The 20,225-nt window shown below is 41.3% G+C and overlaps 3 protein-coding genes across 6 annotated transcripts in view; 1 reads left to right on the top strand and 2 right to left on the bottom strand.

Annotated features, from left to right (window-relative positions):
* The window catches only part of LOC137888975 (collagen alpha-1(XX) chain), a 35,248-nt gene extending 26,261 nt beyond the window's left edge, over window positions 1–8,987 (bottom strand). The window contains exons 1-4 of the mRNA XM_068732502.1: window positions 8,917–8,987; window positions 6,063–6,186; window positions 3,649–3,753; window positions 215–358 (exon numbers count right to left, since the gene is read on the bottom strand). Of these exons, the coding sequence (XP_068588603.1) occupies window positions 215–358; window positions 3,649–3,753; window positions 6,063–6,177 (364 nt within the window). The 5' untranslated portion in view covers window positions 6,178–6,186; window positions 8,917–8,987. The remainder of the gene's footprint in view (window positions 1–214; window positions 359–3,648; window positions 3,754–6,062; window positions 6,187–8,916) is intronic.
* Window positions 8,988–9,593: 606 nt separating this feature from the next.
* slc35c2 (solute carrier family 35 member C2) lies at window positions 9,594–18,838 on the bottom strand. Of its 3 annotated transcripts, none has more exons than XM_068732503.1 (10): window positions 18,732–18,838; window positions 17,431–17,644; window positions 17,027–17,177; window positions 16,532–16,595; window positions 16,317–16,389; window positions 14,947–15,115; window positions 14,282–14,365; window positions 12,726–12,901; window positions 12,233–12,362; window positions 9,594–11,380 (listed from the first exon to the last, which is right to left on the bottom strand). In XM_068732503.1, exons 2-10 carry the CDS (start codon window positions 17,539–17,541, stop codon window positions 11,238–11,240), a joined length of 1,101 nt encoding a protein of 366 aa, XP_068588604.1. In that variant the 5' UTR covers window positions 17,542–17,644; window positions 18,732–18,838; the 3' UTR covers window positions 9,594–11,237. The 3 variants fall into 3 exon arrangements, with proteins under 3 accessions (XP_068588604.1, XP_068588607.1, XP_068588605.1); XM_068732506.1 differs by lacking the exon at window positions 18,732–18,838 and adding an exon at window positions 17,992–18,273; XM_068732504.1 differs by lacking the exon at window positions 18,732–18,838 and having other exon boundaries at window positions 17,431–17,968.
* A 28-nt stretch (window positions 18,839–18,866) lies between these two features.
* taf13 (TATA-box binding protein associated factor 13) lies at window positions 18,867–19,708 on the top strand. Of its 2 annotated transcripts, none has more exons than XM_068732508.1 (2): window positions 18,867–18,948; window positions 19,065–19,708. In XM_068732508.1, exon 2 carries the CDS (start codon window positions 19,069–19,071, stop codon window positions 19,444–19,446), a length of 378 nt encoding a protein of 125 aa, XP_068588609.1. In that variant the 5' UTR covers window positions 18,867–18,948; window positions 19,065–19,068; the 3' UTR covers window positions 19,447–19,708. The 2 variants fall into 2 exon arrangements, with proteins under 2 accessions (XP_068588609.1, XP_068588610.1); XM_068732509.1 differs by having other exon boundaries at window positions 18,872–18,948; window positions 19,068–19,708.
* Window positions 19,709–20,225: the final 517 nt, after the last annotated feature.

The following is a 20,225-nucleotide window of genomic DNA, read 5'->3' as shown; positions in this document are numbered from 1 at the left end:
TATTATTATTGTTCCTAATGTGATGTTTGTTGGGAAATAACCCGCAACGCCATAATGGACTGTTGAACTTCTACGTTTAAGTACATTTCCTATATGTCTACAGTCTGTTCCTGTTCACCTACGATGCTTCATGTTGATGAGACACTGGCCTCAATAAGCTCTTGAAGTTCACCTCCATCTTCTCTCCTCTCTGCCAAACCTCCTAGTTTCTTACTGGTGAATCGTCGCTTTGCGAGAAGTTTCTCTGTCGTCCCATTGAGCACGAGGACTTGGAGGGCGTATTCCTGACTGGAGTCCAGTCCTGCCACCGTCGCCCGGCCCCGCGTGGTGGTCAGCATCAGCTCGGGCTGTGGCACCTCTGGAACAGATATGAGCATTTTGGTCGTAAAAGTATTCAGAATAAGCAGGAGAGAGTTGAGCTGACTTAATTGCCATTACTACATAACTCATAATGCAGATCAGACAAGACAAAACAGCATGCTAATCAAACCATCACATGCATAACACAGAATATACACAGAATATCATGAATTTAAAAGAGCGTCTTTAGCTTCTATACTGTAGGTAATCCTCAGTGAAACAGAATAATACAAGAGGGATTGAAGTCATTTCCTTCGCATTCGATTGGACCGCTAAAAAGTGGGCGGGCTCAGAATGTAGCGCAATCCGTAGCTTCGGAGGAATGTGGCTCCACATACACCTCCCTTTTTGCTCAAAGTTGATATAATTGGTTGGTACTAACCCACCTATGCATTCTTTATATTTTGTTTCACAGGAAGAAAAGACAATTGGAAGAGATTGATTTTTTTTTTTTTTTTTACATATATTGTTAAATAGGTACACCATATGACCGAGGATGTGATCTACAGTAAAAGGGTTAAAAAAAGAATAGGAATTACAAGTCAAGTGTAAGCCTTTTTAATGGAGCAACAAATTGGTCAAAACTTTAAGAGGAAATAAAATGAAATATGTATAGTTTATAAACATAGAATTGGATTGAATAGATCCGCCAGATATCATTCACCAATATCCTACTAATTCGTTCATATTTCTTACTGGTTTACCAGCAGTTTAAAGAGGTAATTTCCCTCTCCTTTGATCTCTTTAGTGTCTCCATTATTGAGCTGAAGGCTATCACCGCTGCACCGTCTTACAAGATCAGACGCCTCCCTCCTAAACGCTGATTCATCGGATTTTGTGACTAACCCAACCACTGTGCTACCGTCAGCAAATTGTAAGATTTCAACTGAGACAGATAAAGCAGTGGAGAGAGGCCAGCTGGTGCCCATGTTAACTGTAATAAAGCATGTTTAACAATATGACCGCCATAACATAGCAAACGATATGTTTCCCTCCTGCCTCAACTTTTCCTATACACCTATAGATAGCTTTTTGGTGGGTTTTTTTAAATGACAGAAGCCCCCTTTATTCAGCAGGAATATCACCCATTAACATTGGTACTCTCCTCCGGCAGCCGAAATGAAGCATTTGCATAATTGGGTTATAGAAAAGAATTTGCACACCAATATTCACTTGCATACACTTATAATCAATTATGATCACACCAAGCTATGTAGGCACCCAGTATACATGCAGTATTTATGTGTCCAGTTTTAGATATGAAAGCAAAGATCATCACACTTTTTGTCTTACTATAAAAGTTGTGTCCCATGTGTGCGCTATACGCATATATGATAAAGTCAGTCATGTTATTTATGTAAAGTGATGCTGTTTTTATTTGAATTGTGTTATTTTTCCATTTTGATGTTTGTAATTATGTTCCCTGAATTTCCAAATGTCTTATAACATAGTAATTAAAAAATACAGTACAGCTATATTCAAATGGTGTCTCCACTTCATTCTTTCAATTGTAAAAATAAACGTGATTTTATTGTAATAGAATATTTTCTGATAAATCACTCCACATGGTGAGTAATAAAGTACTGATCTCCATCCCTCTCCACTTCACAGTCTACTGGCCTTGGATGTCTGGGTCAGATCCGCTTCTCCTTTCCCCAAGAGATTAAGTTGCAAAAGTCAGCATGTAAACAATGAATGAGTGAACAAAAAAGTATTAATGTTCCAGCATCATGCTGTAGGTCTAACTGGAGTTATTGGAGTAATATTTGACACTGTGAGAGACAATAAATCTCCTCCAACAGCCGCTGAAAGACTCTAAATGCATTTTCCAGTATTGTACTGCCTTCCCTCTTTAATCTCATCTACACCACCTTTTCATCCTCTCACTGCCCCCCCCCGCAGACCCTACACCTCAAGTCTCGTGTTGGACTAAATTCTTCTTCTAAGCCCCCCCCCCCCCCCTTTAGACGTGCCTGGGCTTAGCTGCCCAGAGTGGAATGGGAGATAGGGTGACAGAGGGAAAACAATGTCGAGGAAGAGGTTGAATGGCAGGAAGAATCATAGATGTGAAGGAGGAGGTGCGGAGAGAGGGAGCTGCGTTCTTATCCAAACCATCACTTGTGAAGCAAGAGGGCTGACACATTCATGGCAGCCGGGATTACAGTGAGATGAAAGGCTTCTATAAATGGAAGAAAAATAAACTGCTTTGATGACTTACACAACTTGTCTCGTTGGAATCATATTGTGATGAAATCATATACCGAGACATGATGAGGCCTTCAAAATTGATAATAAACACAGACTGTATATAAGAAGTGGACGCAGTCATCCTGACGTCACCCATTGGTTTGTGGATTGCCAATTTGAAGCCTCGACTTCCGCGATTTTGCCGTCGCCATCTTGGATTACGGCCGTCGCCGTGTTGTTTTTCTCACAACCAATGAACAGAAGTGACCATAGTTGGACTGCGGAGGAGTGGCATAGAGACGCCGTATCTTGCTCTGGTAACAGGGATCTGCCAATCACACCCTGCTTTATGGTCTGTTTGACTCTAAATGGACCATAATTTATTAAATGTTTACTGAGGTAATAAATCAAGTGAGAAGTAGAGTCATTTTCTCATAGACTTCTATACAAATCAAATTGTTTACAGGACATTCAACCTTTGTTTCTTTATAATTAAGTTCTTGACTTCTTGTACAATACAATAAAGTAGACCATGAATATGAGATATGAGTTAACAGTTATTTACAATTCCTCCTCGGCATTGTGGAGGTTGGTTTATTGGGTTTTGCCGGTTACACCTGCAGCCTATGGGTTACACTCGTTGTCTTCTTGCTTCTTCACAGTTCATTTTGTTATGGAGAATAATGCAACAAACAGCATAATGCTCAATGCGCAACAAACCCCTCTGCTCGAAGCTTGCGAGCCATCTGCAGAGGCTCGCGCTACGGTGCTACGCGCAGGGATATAAATAAAGCTTTATTGAAGTTGTGCATTAAGTGATTTGGGTGACACGGCCTGGCTCACATTTGACTTTCTAGTTCATCCAGAAGGTGTTAGATGGAGTTGAGTTCAGGGCTCTGTGAGGGCCAGTCGCTTAGGACAGAGTGCCGTTGTCATGTTGAAACAGGAAAGGGCCTTCCCCCAAACAGTTGTCACAAAGATGGAAGCGCGCTGTTGTCTAAAACATAACTGCAATGCTGTAGCATGTACATTTCACTTAATTGGAATTAAAGGGGCCTGGGCCAAGTATTACTAACTTCACCACAGAGAGGAAAGTCTCACCTGAGATGGGTCTCACTCGGACCTTGTAGCCCTGAACGGGTCCGTCAGCCTCCTTCCATTTCATCTGCAGTCTGTCCTCAGACAGGACCGTCAGCTTGAGACGACCTTTACATCCACGGAAACAAAAGGAAGAAAACAAAAAGAAAAATTAAGGTTTCATAATGTGTGTGCGTGTTGTCTAGTCGAGGATTTGGGTCAAGATAAAGAGGACAGCATGACAGCTGGAGGCCTTTCAAAGATCAAAGAAACAAGCTGTGAAGCTTTCTTCACTCCTCTCCAAGACGGCCGAGCCCGTCTCGCTTCCTTCTCCCCAAATCAAATCCGTCTCTTGTTTCGACTTCATCTACATAATTTCCAGCAGGGGCTTCCCAACAAGCAGAGTCTTTCATGTCTCTGTCCGTCCATCCCTCTCTCCAGCTGCCCCTTCATCCATCAAAGCATGCCCTGTCCTCCCGTCTGGTATAGAAACAGGAACAGGACGCTGGTTGGGGACTGGAGGGTCAAAGGTCATGTCAGAGGAACAGCACAGAGTTACAGTGTGTCAGGGTTTAGTATGTACCATGTGGCAGGGTAATAGATGGGGAGGAAGATGGGGGGGGGGGGGGGGGGGCGGAAGCAAAGAAGAACAGCATGAATCATAGAACTTTGTCTTCATCGCTTCTGTGGACACATGACCCTCAGCACTCATCAGATTATTTTCTGACTAGCGTGTGCGTGTGTGTGTGCGTGACTGTGTATTGGGGCCAGGGGCCTCTGGAGGGTCCTCATCTTCTTGGGGGCCTGGCAGCAGATCAGATAGGGTCTGACGGGGATTTAGAGAGACTGAGGTCAAGGTCTTACAGTCCCACTAACAACAACAACAACCTTTCCACACAGGCGGGCAGATATGCAGACGAACAGAGTGGCTGTTTTGTACTCACTGGTGAGTAGGACGAGAGCAGCTGGTTGTGGCCATCGTTCTTTAGTTCAGTACTAAAATAATAAGCCCTTTGAGTCTCGCCAAGTGCTTCTTTTTACAAAATGTAGTATAAAGTAACCAGTAAATAAATATAGAAATTGCAAATTCTAAAAAGCCAGTTAAAATGATTGCAAAGCACTGCACTGCAATGTATGGAAATTAGCATATTAGGTATTAAGCATATTAACTAATTAATTCATTGATTACATTACCCTCCATTTTTGTAATCTTACATTAAATCTCTCTTACTGTTGTCTGTCAGGTTTGCTCAAACGAGTAGCTCAAGTGCTGCACAAACTTGTCGATAACTGCTCCTCTGATCATAAGCATAATTGACTGTAAATCACCTGTTTCGCTTTTTATGCGGGCGAGTGTCTTTCACAAAGAAGTCATGAGCGAGTAAGAAGTAAAATTCTACCAGCAGACAAAAACAGTGTCAGCAGTGTCAGTATGGTCGTACAGAAACAATTAAAAATATTAACAGCCCAGCTGCCAACAACACGTCATCGGAGCAGAGCTGTACTGTGAAAAAGAGGGAGCAGTTTGACATGAAGTTAGAGGCCAAAAAACGTCTTTCTAAAGCGAAGCGGCCCATGACTAATGGCGCTCAAGAGGAAGTGACAGTCACAGAGATAATATATTGTCCTAGCAGCTACTGAAACATACTAGTTGCCGTGCTGAAATATGCTCATAAAAATCTGCTTTATGGCAAACTACAAGTAACTCTAGCATGATGAACTACTGTAGACATGCAAACATGTTTAAACTATTGAGGGGAAGATACACCATAGCAAATGTGGATGCTCGTATTACAACACATAAAATGATTGACTTGTGTGAGATGTTATGACATTATCTATGCTAACGATACTAGTTATAGTAATTTACATGTTCTTTTAAGCTACAGGTAGCTAACAAGGTAGCATTGCCAGCATTGTGTCTCCTTCCAAGCAGAATAAAGTTAGGTACTAAATGAAGCTAATTGAAATGCTACATTACCATACATTAGTTAGCGAGATTGTATGACGTTGTGTTTGCTAACGTTACTAGATATGGTAAAAGAATTTATAGTTTTTGTGGCACAGCTAACGTAAGCTAACGTTAATTAGCTAGCATCTACAGCAGTCCGTCTCCTTAACTTACAAAAAAGAAGGCTATGGCTACTTTCTGTAATAATAATAATAATAATAATAATAATAGTGGTATATAGTAGCTCTATACCATAGACGACCAAAATAGCATTAACTAGGTGCTTTATGGTACTACTGTTTTAGCAAAAATAACATTTGCCAAATGTAGCAGGTAACTAAAAGATATTGACCACCCAAAGGCTAGCATACAATAACACAACACAGATGTTTATCTAGATCCACCATCATCTTTAGCCGTGTACGAGACACACTCTCCTATTAGTAGTAATCAAAGGTTATACATTTGGTTATTTAAAATAGTCTACCTTGGCCATGGACCCCTGAGGACAGCAGCAGGAAGACACTGAACAGGAAACACAGCATCAGCCAGAAAGATGATGATGATGATGATGATGATGAAGCAAGGAGGCGAGGACACATGAGTGGAGCCTAGAAACATGAAAAACAATAAATATTCCACATACTTATTCATTTATATACATTTCTTCATTTACTATATATAGTAGTCAATTTACTCAGTTTAGTAACAGAATCTGCATTAAATAGCTGAAATACTAACTTAAAGAAACAATCCTGTCATTAGACGGAAAATTAACAACAACGGCAACAATATATTTTGATAATTGACTAATCATTGAATTCATTTTAGAGCAAAACATTTGAAAGATTCATTTATTCCAGCTTCAAATGCTGAAATTTGCTACTTCTGCTTCTTCTTTTCAATGATAGCAAACTGAATATCTTTGTGTTTTAGACTGCTGGTTGGACTAAATTTGTCATCTTGCAGTATTATTTACTATATTTTGATATTTCATAAACCAAACCATTAATAGAGAAAACAATCAGCAGATTAATTGATCATGAAACTAATAACATTGTTATGGCATTGGACATTTCTGAAATGGTTCACTGGGCTGTGAATAGGTTTCATGCCCGGTTTTTGTTGTTGTTTTTTTTTACCTGGAACCAACAAATGTAACGCGTCCCTTTTTCCCATGGGAACTGTTTTATGGCTGACTCAGACCACAGGTGCTTCAGAGCTGGTCCCCATTAGAGACCTTAAGCTTCACACAGCTAATGACACACACAAGGCTGTAACATTAACAGACACGCAGCACTTTAAGAGGCCATAAAATCAACACACCTCACTCTGAGAGCTCAAACATCTCCAATAAATGTGCACTAAACGTCTCCAAGTCTGTATCATTCAACTGAATATAGCACATCATTAGAACGTTTGATGCTTATTCTATCATTAAGACAGATTATTTGCAATCTTGGTTTTTTTGAATACTATATTAACAGTTGTTTAGAACCATTTGTCCACTCTGGTACTATTCATCTGTATACAGACCTCATGATTAGGTATCATTTGCATTTGGGACATTAATCAAAAGGTTAAATGACCACAGCCATGACCATTTTCTATTTCAAAGACCTGACTCCAACAAGACAAAGCTAAATGTACTGTAAACTTTTTGAAGTTTAAAAAAAAAAATGCTGAAAGAAGATTTTTTTTAAAGTTGTGTAGGCAGATGGCCTTTAGGAAAACAAGGGCAACATCTGTGATATTCTGATATTTGTTCTTTGTGAATAAGAACACTGGTCAACAAAATGCAAGTTATACTAAGCCACAAGTAACGGTCTTGGACTGTTCACAGACTTGTGATGTCCAGACAAGTGATTATAAAAACGATCCAAGGTTTGGTTAAGTAAGGGGCTCAGTATGAAACTGTGAAAGGGAGAAGCAATGAGTATGTACAAGTGTGTAACATTTGTTGAATGTGAAACACACTGTCTGCTCAGTAATACTCTATCATGTCACAATATGGAGTAACTTGAATGTTTGTCACAGATTAAATCTGACCTATCAATCAAATTCAGTTTTTTTACATTAAATCTGTCATTCCACATTCCACACTTTATTTATTTGCTTCATTTCAGATTTTATTTCAGACCTCGTGACTCGACGGGCCCCCACTGAGGTGAGTTTGAGAGAAGCTTCCAGCCTGCCTAGAGGCTTTTCAGACTGCCTGATATATCCAGCCGTCACGTTTAGTATGTGACGTAACCACAGAGCTCGTTTTTCTATGTTTTCTCATGTTTCACATGTACCTGCTTGCCCGAATGTTGCCAAGTCTGAGTTTATACTGTGATTGACCCCGCGTGTTGCGCGTATCTTTCCCCCTGCCTGTCAGACTGAGAGGAAAAGATGGCCATTGATATGCAATGTCTTTTTTTCCCCTGTGCATTGGGAGGATGTGTAAGAATGACCATATCCAGTGTGAAAGGTGTTGTGTTCATTATTAAACACTGATATAGTTATGATATCTTATACTGTGAATCAAAGTGTTGTCAAGTCAGCGCCATCATTGGTTTATTGAAGCCTTTAGGCCACTTGAGTGCCCTTTGAGTGACCTCACCAATAAAAATGGCACCTCCGTAACATACCCTGAACACCAATAAACCTAGCCAGTACCCAGGTGGCCTACTGATGAACGAATAGAGTAGAACGTGTGCAACATTCATTGGACTTAACAAATATTTGCTTGTGTCTTTAGTTTATTTTGAGCTCATTAATATTGTAACGCTGTTGGCCAGGGATGTAGTGGGTATTCATTACAGTTGATAACAGCAGCCCTCATCACATTTACATAAAGAGGCTTGAGCTGGCTTAAATAAGACCAGATAGAGTACACACACACACACACACACACACACACACACACACACACACACACACACACATACATACATAGAGGACTTATGAAAGTGACGTCATCTACTGCTGTGATTAAGCAATTAGCCGCTAGAGGCAGTAATTAATGATTGACGCAATGCATTATTACGTATCCGCGTAACGTTACATTAGCTTGTCGCTTGTAGTTAACTGCAAAGCACAAAAGTGAATAAATTGTAACTTTTTATATAATAGTCACTTTTCTTTAATATATATATTCAGCAAAGAGGTAGAATATAAACCGAGTCCCCTTCCTCAGGTAGGCTATTTTACAGTTTTGAACAATAGACGGCAACTAAACTTTCAACGCTAGTCGTTCACCTGAGAACCACAGGACTCTGAGAAGAAGCACGACAAAAACACACACTGGTACAGCGACCTTTTTCTCGCCTTCTCCGAGGAGCCAGGTGAGCTCTTACCTGGCGGTGAGGTGAGTCCACGTTATTCCTTCAGAGAGACTCCACACGGCATACCAGAGGTGGGATGTCAATACGCACCAGTTCCGCTAAACTGTGAGACCAGCACCCCTGCAACATCAGGTTGTATCTGAACCCCTGCGGGTGAAATCCGAGAAGCAAGGCGCTCCTGCTGCTCCAGCGTGGGCGTGGCTCTCCGGAGAAGGCTATAAAGCCCGCTACAGAGCAAAGAAGGCCAGTGGTAGAGAAGCGTGTTGGTTTAGTAGCACGGCCACGCTTGTTGCCTGAGTCCCGTGCCGTTAAAAGGACGTGATCCCTCGCATAGAACATCTGCTACTGTACATGTTGCATGGGGTTGTCACGTGACCCCATTACACTCCATCAGTGGTATGAAAAGCATTAGCTTGCAGAGAACACTAGTATCTCAGACACTTATTTTTTTCCATGAAGACTATATGCTCAAATAATTTCCAAACAGCTGTGTTGGAACGTGACCATGCTCCGAGGCTAAACCACAGGAATAGGCTGGCAGGTCAACCAGGTGCAGGGTTGGTAATAAAGAAGTTATTCGTTTCTTACAGTGAGCAGAAGCATGGCTGTCTGATCACAGCATAGAAACCACCTCTAGGTCAAAGACATTTATGACTATCCCAGATTTATTCTGAAATGAAACATGACTCTTTATTTTTAACTCTTAACTTTATTTCTCAATGTATTGCAACAATGCTGCATTTGTACAGAAAAAGTCAACAATTTTGACTTCTTAAATGGCTTCCATCGCAAGTACTTCAGCTACATAGTCACAGATTCAATTATGATGGATTTTAAAAAATAGCTCTTTAACATAAGCAAGGCACATTAAGGTATTTATAGTAATGATAATTATACATCACAGCTTTTCAAATGATGAGTAGAACGGATGGAGTCCATTTAAATTAGATTCTGTGAATAGTCTCCAACCCTGCAGCTCATTACTTGAATTAAAGCTAGGGTTAGCAATCTTCTTCTTCAAGAAAAAATGTGTTAAAATTCTCTTTACATCTTTAACAACAATCAATGAATCAAATGCTCTGACACAAAAACAAATCCTCTATCTTTGGCTGTCATAGGACTGTAATAACTACCTGCCTGCCTTGAACTCATTGCGAGTCACCGGAGTCTTCCACAAGCTGCTAGCTTGACGACTGTGGGTGCTAACAACAGCCGTCTAGCCCCAACACCAAGACATACACCATAAAATCACATTCAAAGGGTGTTTCTGGCACCAAACCTGCCATTAATTAATTATTTGGACTGTAAAATGAATCAGCAATTCATTTGATAATCAATTTATCTTTTAAGTGATTTCTCCAAGTAAAAAGGCCCAAAAAATGTTTTCCTGCTTTCTTTGTGATGGTACCTGATTATCTTTGGGTTTCAGACTGTTGGTTGGACAAAACATGTAACTTGAGGACCTAAATTTAGGGTTTAGAAAATTGTGATGGGCAATTTCTTTTTTGTGTTTTTATTCTGGGATTTTTGTAGACAATTTTTTTTTTAATTTAAATCAAGAAACTGACCTGCAGATTTATTGATAATGACAATAATTGCCACTTGAGGCCCTTCATACCTCATTGATTTTTCTGTGTTAAATTGTAGCCAATAAAGAAGAGCCACAAAGCCATTGGCAAAAAAATAGGAATCTGAGGAACTATATTACACATCTACTATGAATCCAGTTTTTACAGGGTGTCAGGCTACATATTTAAGGGAAAGAAATGATGTAATCTAAAAGGGATACCTGGACACCTTAAATTCTAGTCATTATATCCTAAACCAGACACCTCATTATATCCTAAACCAGACACCTCATTATATCCTAAACCAGACACCTCATTAAACAGTTTCTACATTTGTCTGTCAGTTTCCTTTGTGAAGATAGTCCCACTGTGTGACAAGTACCCAGCAAAGAAAAATGACCCATTACAATTCAAGGTGTCAAAGTGTCCCTTTAACACCCTCTCTCCCAACATACATCATACTTTGCCGACACTTGGATGTATTAGCTACATTTTCGAAGCTCCCTTAAGGCAAAAGAGCATAACTTGTGTCAAGTCTAGAGGTAATGTACAGCTACATGATGAGGCCCAGTCCTGGCCCGAAGACATGATCGGTGGAAGAAAAGAGAAACAGCTGAGGAGACTGTTCCCTCTTCTGGTGGCAGTGTGTCCCAACAGTTCTTTGGACGCTCCAAAGCTTTGACGCCACGGTTCAAATCATCTGATGGAACAGCTGTAAAGGAGTGAATAGTATGAAGACGGTCAAGACTTCAGTGGCCCATATCCTCAGTGCAGAAAGATTTCCTGTTCCTCGTCTTCGTCGTTGTATTCAGCAGCCGAGTCGCCTCTGTCGTCTCCGTTCTGCCGCAGTAATGGCAACTCAAGCTCTGGACTCTTACTGTTGAGCTGTCTTAAAGACGGTCCCTTATCTGATGGGAAATATCACAAAATAGACATCAATAGCATCTCTTCTTTCAAGCATCACTGTGCAGAATGATGTAGGCGCCGAGTTTGACAACAGAACAACATTCATCTGCTGAGGAGGGAAAGTTTCTCCGTTCACCTTAAATGTGATTTTAAGATGTGATCATATGAGCAGCATTCTGAGACACTGCCACTAGTTTGGAAGCCAATCATGGTCCTGAATGCCACTTCCACAACCGTTATTTGGAAACTTGAAGCCTGAGAAGTTCAGTCGTAGGAGAGCTGAAACCACGCCCACTTCTGTAGGCAGCGTCGACAAACGTGACAGCCAGAACTGATGACAGCTACCTACAGTAGCACATAGTGCAGTAGTAGCGATATGGCGTGTGGCACTGAATTTGACGAATTTTTTTTTTTATCAGACTACAAATGAGTCGAGAATTATTCCCCTTCCGGCTGTAGTCTCCTAGCGGCGGGGAGCAGCATCACCAGCCTGCTGTTCTGCTCATTTTGTGTAACCAGTGTAACGTTAGCATGATAACACGCTGGGATTAGCGAGCAAATGTTAGCTAGCTAACTAGCCAGCTGCTAAATGAGAAAAATGAAATAACTCAATGCTTCATCCACACACTCAACTTCATCTCAGAATTGGCCTTGCAAGATTAGGGTCTTGAGCCATTTTCAGTCATGAAATGCAGATTTTCATAAATCATATCATTTAGTTTACAGCTTTTAAAACATGTTTTTATGTGCAGTTACTCTTTAATATTTGACTAGACTGATTTGAATCTTGGTATGTCATAGCCATTAGAAAGTCGAACAGTATTATGATCAACTACCATAAAAAGAACACTTACTTTTGGAATAATATGTCTTGAGTCCTACGTGCAGTGAAATGCCACACAGACACACGGTGAATCCCAGCCAATTAAGCATGCTCATTTTGTCTCCCATCAGAGCTGCTGCCAAAAGCAGAGTACACACCTCCTACAGGAAGACGAGACAATACACGGAGTGAAAGAAACGGTCTATTAGATAAGTCTCAACAAGTAGAAGTCACATGAGGCTTTGCAAAGATGTAGAGCTCCTCATGCAGCCGAAAACAAAGGTGGTTGGAAAGATTAAAAAAAAAAAGGTCCTTAGCTAAAGCAGAGCTGCTAACATTTCAAAGCATGTCCAATTAGATTGAAGCTGACCCTGAAACTTAAGAGCTTAAATGTGTGTGTAGCCTTCCATAAGCATCAAAAACTCACTTATCAAATTAAGGTGCGTCATGTTCTCTAGCTGTGTTGGCTTCGTTTGACCGACTGATTCAAAAAGAAAGTCATCCTACGCACAATTACAAAATACCTTAAAGATCCCTGATATGGATAACGTGAGGCTGGAGGTCCGGGAGACGAGCAGGAACTCTGAGAAGCCCAAACCGAAGGCCAGCAAGCCGCCGATGCTCAGTGTGACGACTGAATACAGGACAGGTGAGAGCTCCGTCACCCGGAATAACTTCTCTGAGGTACTGAGGCTCAGCCCTGGAAACAAGGCAGAAATCTACAATGATGGTTCATAAGACTGCGACTAATATGACACTACCCTACATATCTTTGTGGTTCAGTCATCCTATGAACATAATCACATTGACACAGTCAGGGTATGATGTTTACTCGGGCTCCGCCTCACTCTAGTAACTGCCGCAAAATCACATTATGCACATTACGATTGTTGAAGAAATGTAACTGAGAAAAGATCTGCAGCTCTTTGTTACATTGGCTATCCAGGGTGGAAACAAGAGTAAAGAAATGTAAGAATATCTGATGTTTAAGGCAACCGTGGCTCAGTCTTAATACCCACACTTAAGAGTAGTAGCTAGTTGTGTCCCACCTCTGAACAAAAATGCCAACATGCATTAGACTCAACCCACAGGTGATGCACCCTCTGACTGCTCTGCATGCTTCTGTGTCTTATTCACTGAGGACATTTTGACTTGTCACAGCAGGAAAAGCACTAGTGTTACTGATACCATCAGCCATGGCTCTGTTCTGCTCAAGAATCCCTGTAAGCCAGCATAAACCAGCAGCAAGGAGTGGTGCATGGAGTAGTTTAAGGGTGCTTTGGCACCTGTAGTTCGCTTTATTTGTTCCGGACCAAATGAAACAAAATGGGACCTGTTCACACTGACTTTTTACAAAGGGGCCGAGAGGAGCAAACACAGACCGACAGGTAATTGAGCGGTAATAGAAGTTAATGCAGCAACGTAATGCTTCTGATGTGTGTGTGTTTATGTTGGTTGGTGTAACAAAGAGCCCACGAAGACATCGCTGAATATAAGCATTATGTTATTAGACTGCAAATGTTATTAAAAATGGCCGATAGGACGAAAGGGTGGCGTCTTGTACAGTAATGACTGGGGGCTTTTTACATCGCCGTCACATCCTTTTTAATGGACTCAATGAGCGGACAAATATTAAATATCAATCAAATCACCAAAAACATTTATCAGCGATGTTGATAATCGTTTTCCTAATTTAAAAAAAATGTTCTCCAACAGAGGCCATTCAAAATAATATTCTCTTATGCACAGTGAGCTCGACTGAGTCAAGCATATGCACGAGGCACAGGAAAGCCTTACTGGTCCAGCATGTCCTAGTCAGCTCTGATAAACACTTGGGACCTGTTGACTATTACTGGCAATACATCACACAGGAAGGCACTTGACTGTTTGCATATAATGTAGGTGTGGATATTGGGACGGACCCTGTTATTATGAGGATAAAATGACCATTAGTCCGTACAGGGGGGTCTACGACATCTAGAGCGATCTTGATCGTGAGTTTTAGTTTACTGCAGTGACAAGACATGAGAGACGACAGAGTGAGGATGTCCCACCAGCCACAGATTAAGACTAAACTCACCTTCGTTATACAGGAAGAGGGGAAAGAGGCCGATGAACATGAGAGGTTGTAGGTGGTACAACGCGTCTATTGGGTTCTGAAGGCCTGGTGGGGAGCACAGCATGAAAAAGAAGATGGAAGAGGAGGAACATGTGGTTATAAACTTTTCAACTTTTGAAAAAGTCACGGCAAAACATGGATGTCTTCTCTTTGCTGTGTGTTGAATACGCCGTTTCAAATCGGGGCGATATTTAACAACCTATTTATCATTTTTTATTAGGATTCTGTGGAGCATCTTTTAAAGGTTTCCCAGGAAGCTATCAATTCATTCAAGGTGAGAGGATTGCCAAGCGTATCCCATAGTGACTGGAAACAGATAGAGTAGTGGTGGGATTAAGGTGTTTACTCACAGCTAAAATCTCGTCATACTGTATATAGAGTCATGATTCTTTTCAGGTTTAACCAGAATTGCCACTTTCAAATGTTTCAAAGGAAGTGGTTTGTTCATTTCTTCACCTTTCTCACTTTATTATGAGTTGATTTGCCGCAGGTGTGGGGAAGCAAGATTGTCATATTTGAATTCAGCTTCCTATATTTATGCTAAAATGTCCACAAGCAAAGCAACTATAACAGGACTGCTCCACATATATTCATCATTTTCAATAGGACCGCGGCTGAACACTGACCCAGCTCTGCTTTCTGCATGAGGACCTGCGTGAGGGTCCAGCGGATCCCGCCTATGAAGGACGCCAGCAGCACCATGGTGAAGCCCTCGAGGTTGAACTGGGTCGACTCAAATGTAAACATAAACAGACCACTGGAGATCAGCAGGACCACCAGGATCAGGAATGGGTTCTGGTCAAAAGGGACGGAACAGAGAAAGAGAGAGAGAGAGAGAGAGAGAGACGGTGAGACACAGCAGGAGAAAAGAATGGAAGGTGACAAAATGATGTGAAATCCAGAAAAAAGGACAAGGAATGGATAGAAATAACTAATTTAAAGATATATTAAATGTGACCATATTTCTGACTATCATGTACACTTTTTATTACATTACATGCATTATGTTTTACATTTGTATGAAAGATTTTGAGCAGGCTTTTCAGTGATGCAACACATCCTTTGGCTGCCATGTTGGCGTTCCTTAGCGCACTTCTGTTCATGACCGTAACTGAATTTCCCACTAATAATGTGATCAGTTTAGCTCCTATTAACCAATTAGCTAGACATCCCAAACAAGTTTGCAAGTCCTGCTAATGACCCTTTTATGTTAAATGAATGCATCCCTTTAAACATTACAGACGGCAGAAGGAACCTGGATTTCAGCTGTGTGCTGCGTCTTCTCATAAAAGTCTAAAATAAAACATTTTATGTTCAAAAAGTACGCTACCAGTGATGAAGGAGTCCTAATTCTCTCCTCAATGAACAAACAACTTGCGCTTATTTCAGTTATCCAACTATATTTTAGAATATGAATGACACAGATATCTATACTGAATCTTTATCAGCTTTAGAGGCAGCCAGAAGTTACATCAGCAAGAGAGAGAGAGAAAAAAAGAAAATTCAAACCATGATGATTAGAGTCAATAATGCTATTCAGACAGTCTTTATACGGACAAAAGAAAATCATGGGGTTCTGTCCACACAGCAGGAAATTGTGCAGAAAATGATCCTAATGGTCCTTATTTCTCTGTGGTACTGTAATCATAATCAGGGCAGCAACAGGACACATTTATAATTAGCTTTCTTGTGGCCCTTTCTGTTTCCTATGTCAGTGCATGCGGCGAAAAGCTGTTACGGTTCAGGTCATCATTGCTAAATAAGCTCAATACCACTACTTGAAACCCTTACATGTAAGTTTGCTCACTGATTGAAAAGACTAAATGACCTGATACACCTTCAGGTAATGAGCAAGCTGTGCTAATGGCATTAAGCATTTCCTCAAAGTTGCAATGACGGAATTCTTTCACGTCACTATAAAGATTGCTTTAGTTTAGGCTTTGTCTTGTCAACACATTATTTCGACACAATGTCGCTGAAGTTTTGGGTCACTCACCGGCTCCTCTAGTTTAAAAACCAGAGAGAAAAATAGGATAAAGAGCACTGCTGAAGACTTGGTCATGGTGTACCTGGAATGATACAAAATGAGAGCCACACAAAAGAATGGAACAATCCGATAACTGGGTAAAACAATACTGATAACCGGATGTTTGGCAGTTCATATTGAAGTGGTATCTTCTATTAAAAAAAAAGGCTGATGGACTAACTTACAAGCTAATGGTGATGAAGAGGAAGCTCCAGTTGGAAAGTCCAATATCCAGTGCTGTTGCCAAGGCTGGGAATAGAATTTAGAACTATTAGCAGATAAAAGACCTTGTAATAAATGATGTTCTTGTATCACTATGTTGCAACTATGGATTGTGAACAACAAGATAGTGATCAAAGATCAAAAGAGATAGTTCAAAATGACACATTTAACTGAATACCAGTGAAACCTACTAATTGCAGACTTTAAACTGGAGAGCTACATGGGCTATTTGCAGATTAAAGACAAAACAGAAAATGGGTAATCCAGTCCAAAGTGTCTAGATCTTCAACTATCCCCTCAGCTGTGATATAATGTTTCTATCAATATGGACTTCAGTCAAGGTAGTGTCAGTGAGTGAAGGTGATAAGAGCTGAATATCTGCTCCCTTTTCTCATTATTTGTTCTCTGAAGACTTTGCGTTGCCTTCAGTCGGGTGAAACTCTCCAGTTCGATCTCACCTGTGGGAGCCACTTTACGAAGGTAGTTCTTCCAGCTCAGAATGATGCGGGGTTTCCCTGTCCAGCACACCATGGCCCGTCGCGTCAAAGCCGACAGGCAGAAGTTGATGGTGAGGTGAACTAAGGTCATGAAGAGGGGATAGTGGAAGCCCTAAAAGAGACAAATGGACAGGGTCACCGAGGATGGCCTGACAAAGATAGGTGGTCCAGTGTCTCAAGGTTCCCTTCTCAAGGTCCTGCACCCTGAGACACTGGAATATGACCAAGTTAATACCTCCCCCCAGACACAAACACTATATAGGTATCATGTTTGCATTAATCATCCCAAGGAAATCCATGCGTGCCCTGTGCAGAGGAACAGTCTTACTGCTGGGAAATCACAAGTGCTTTACCCCATCACTTACCTTCATCAGCCATTTGTTATAGAAGGTGATGCCTATAGAGAAGACATAGTAAAAAAGAACTAATCCAACAGTGCGAAGCCCCCGACAGAGGAACTGGACAGGGCACGCCATACAGGGCGACCAGCCAGATTCAGCGGTCCAGAAAGGACCGCTACCATAGAGAGGTCATCTCCGAACTGCATCTGCACCCCTTCCTCACACCCATAGCGGACAGCTTTAAAAGTGGGAGGGACAGCGTGTGGAGGAGAAGAGAGGGGGGAGTGGAGAGAGAGGAACGAGGTTAGGGTTTGGTTTAATTTGTGTGTAGTAATTAACCCATACAGCAGAATAGGCGAGTTACAGAGCAGCCAGCTGCGATGTTAGCTTAAGTGCAACATGTTAGCTCCGGTTTGACAACCACCATCAGCAAAAACCACGTCAGCAAGATACCTAATGTTAATGTTCAGCACCGTTAGCCAGCAAATTAGTATGACACAATGAGTGACTTAATGTATAGTATTAATAAGACAGCAGTAGGTAATGAGCTCAGAGGCCAGCAGCAAAGGTATCGGTGTCACTCACCAGATGGTTGTTTCGCTAAGTTTGACAGGTCCAATTGTTTACTAACTAACGTCAGCTACGTTTACCACCACTAGTTAGCAATTAGCTAGCTTGTTATGTAAAACAATATTGCATTGTTGATGAAACGTTAATTAACGCTGGCTTACTCAAAAATGAATAAATACGCAATTAGTTCTTGACGTTGAAAGTACGCTCGCGCTCTGCAACTGGTGACAATGCGCTCCGTTACCGGGGGTCTCATTGTACGTTACGTGTCATTTTGGTACGAAGACACCCACATACTGAACTCCATTGATCAAACTCTCCACTCGTCGTGGCCTTTTTTTATTTCTCATCTACGAGTCACGTGCATTTTAGGATGCGACCTTGCTCGAATCAGTGTGAACCAATATTGAATTCGGCATCCACCTAAGCCCGAACAGAAGTAGTATGATTTCATATATTTGGACTTTTCCGTTTTAGTTGCAACTGCCGCTTCCCACGGTCTCCATGGAGTTTTACACTAAAACAATACGCACCAATCTGTGAAGATGTGGTTCAATCAAATGCACACACACGGAGACTAGTTAGTGAATTTACTATGTACTTTAACGTTAGCTAGACGGTGAGCGATAGACACGCATATGTTAAATTGTCACCTTTTTAAACTGAGTTTGGCATTTCTGTGCCTCCAAAAATTATAGCGCGTGCAAGCAGCGAAAAAAAAGCGAAATAAATCATTTGCTATTAGATACACCTACCGTCAGTCGTGTGGGCTAAATATGGCTGAATAACGTACTTTGTGGTGTGTAAAGGCAGAAATGACTCGGCGATAACAGAGTTAAAGATAACTAACCGCAAGGGGGCAGTATTTTCTACAGCAACCCATTGTTCTCTTCTAAATACTTCCGCAGTCGAGGAAACAGGCGGAAGTCAACAAAGATCACAGCCTGTTGTGTTCCTGCGCTGAGATACGAGGTAACACTTTTGGCTCCAAATTAAGTAGTCCAACTAACGTAACACTGTCACACGTTTAATGGCATGTTAGCTACTACTCGTAAAATCACCGTGTGTTTTTATTTTTTTAATTTCAGCAGAATGGCGGAGGAGGAGGACGAGACTGGGTACGATGAGGAGTTGGATGACGGATCCAGCGGAATGGATGTCGGCGGCCACGGGAAGAGAAAGAGGCTCTTCTCCAAGGAGCTCCGGTGCATGATGTACGGCTTCGGGGACGACCAGAACCCGTACACGGAGTCTGTTGATATCCTGGAGGACCTGGTGATCGAGTTCGTCACGGAGATGACCCACAAAGCCATGTCTATCGGACGCCAGGGCCGTGTCCAGGTGGAGGACATCGTTTTCCTAATCCGCAAGGACCCCAGGAAGTTCGCCAGAGTCAAGGACCTGCTGACCATGAACGAAGAGCTGAAGAGAGCCCGGAAAGCTTTCGACGAAGCAAATTATGGCTCATAACCCCATTTTTGTTTTACCACATCTAATTTGGCGGCTTATTTTCTTTTTCACTGCTAAACTGAATTGTTCATCCGCTGACCTGTGTTCTTGAGGGGTTTGATTAGACACGACTTGTTGTCCAAAGTCAGTTTTTTTTGTGATGTTTATTATTTTATATAATTCTATGGCGGTGACGAACAATGTCAAAGTGTTGCACAGATGCCTGGGGGTTATGGTGTCTGGAACTGTATCAATAAAGAAACTCACATATTGGTTTAACATGCCCAGTCTTTCATGTTTTTCATTTTAGTACCAGAGTAGTAACGTTACCCCAGATCTGGACAGTGATATTTACAGTCTCAGAGTTACATGATCAAAACATAGCTTTTAAAATATCCCATGAGCTCCAGACAGTGTGCAGCCACAGGAGTGTCTTACCTCAACTTGGCACAGTGTTATGAGAGACAGAATAGATACATTCTCTGGTTCCAGCTTTATTTAATTCAAAAGTTAGCTTGTTTTCTCTGTTCTTCTATGATTGCAGACGTAATACGGAGTGTTAGTTTGACAGTTAAAGACGTGCCCCTTCGACCAATATTTGACTGTTTTCTGACATTTAATAGATAACACAATTAATTAATTGATCTAGAAAATAATCTGCCCATCATTTGCTACTGAAAATAGCATTTAGCAGTAAACGTGTTGCACATTTGAAAATTGTTCATGCTGAGAATCTTGCATGCGTTATCACGTATTGAATGGCATGATGACATTACTTAACCACAGTGGGGTTTTAAAAA

Source organism: Cebidichthys violaceus, unplaced genomic scaffold (genome assembly GCF_023349555.1).
Source record: "Cebidichthys violaceus isolate CVI_PGR_0920_01 unplaced genomic scaffold, fCebVio1.0.p SCAF_6, whole genome shotgun sequence".
Lineage (NCBI taxonomy): Eukaryota > Metazoa > Chordata > Actinopteri > Perciformes > Stichaeidae > Cebidichthys > Cebidichthys violaceus.
The sequence above is the reverse complement of the archived record's forward strand: the minus strand, read 5'-3'. Positions and strand labels throughout refer to the sequence as shown.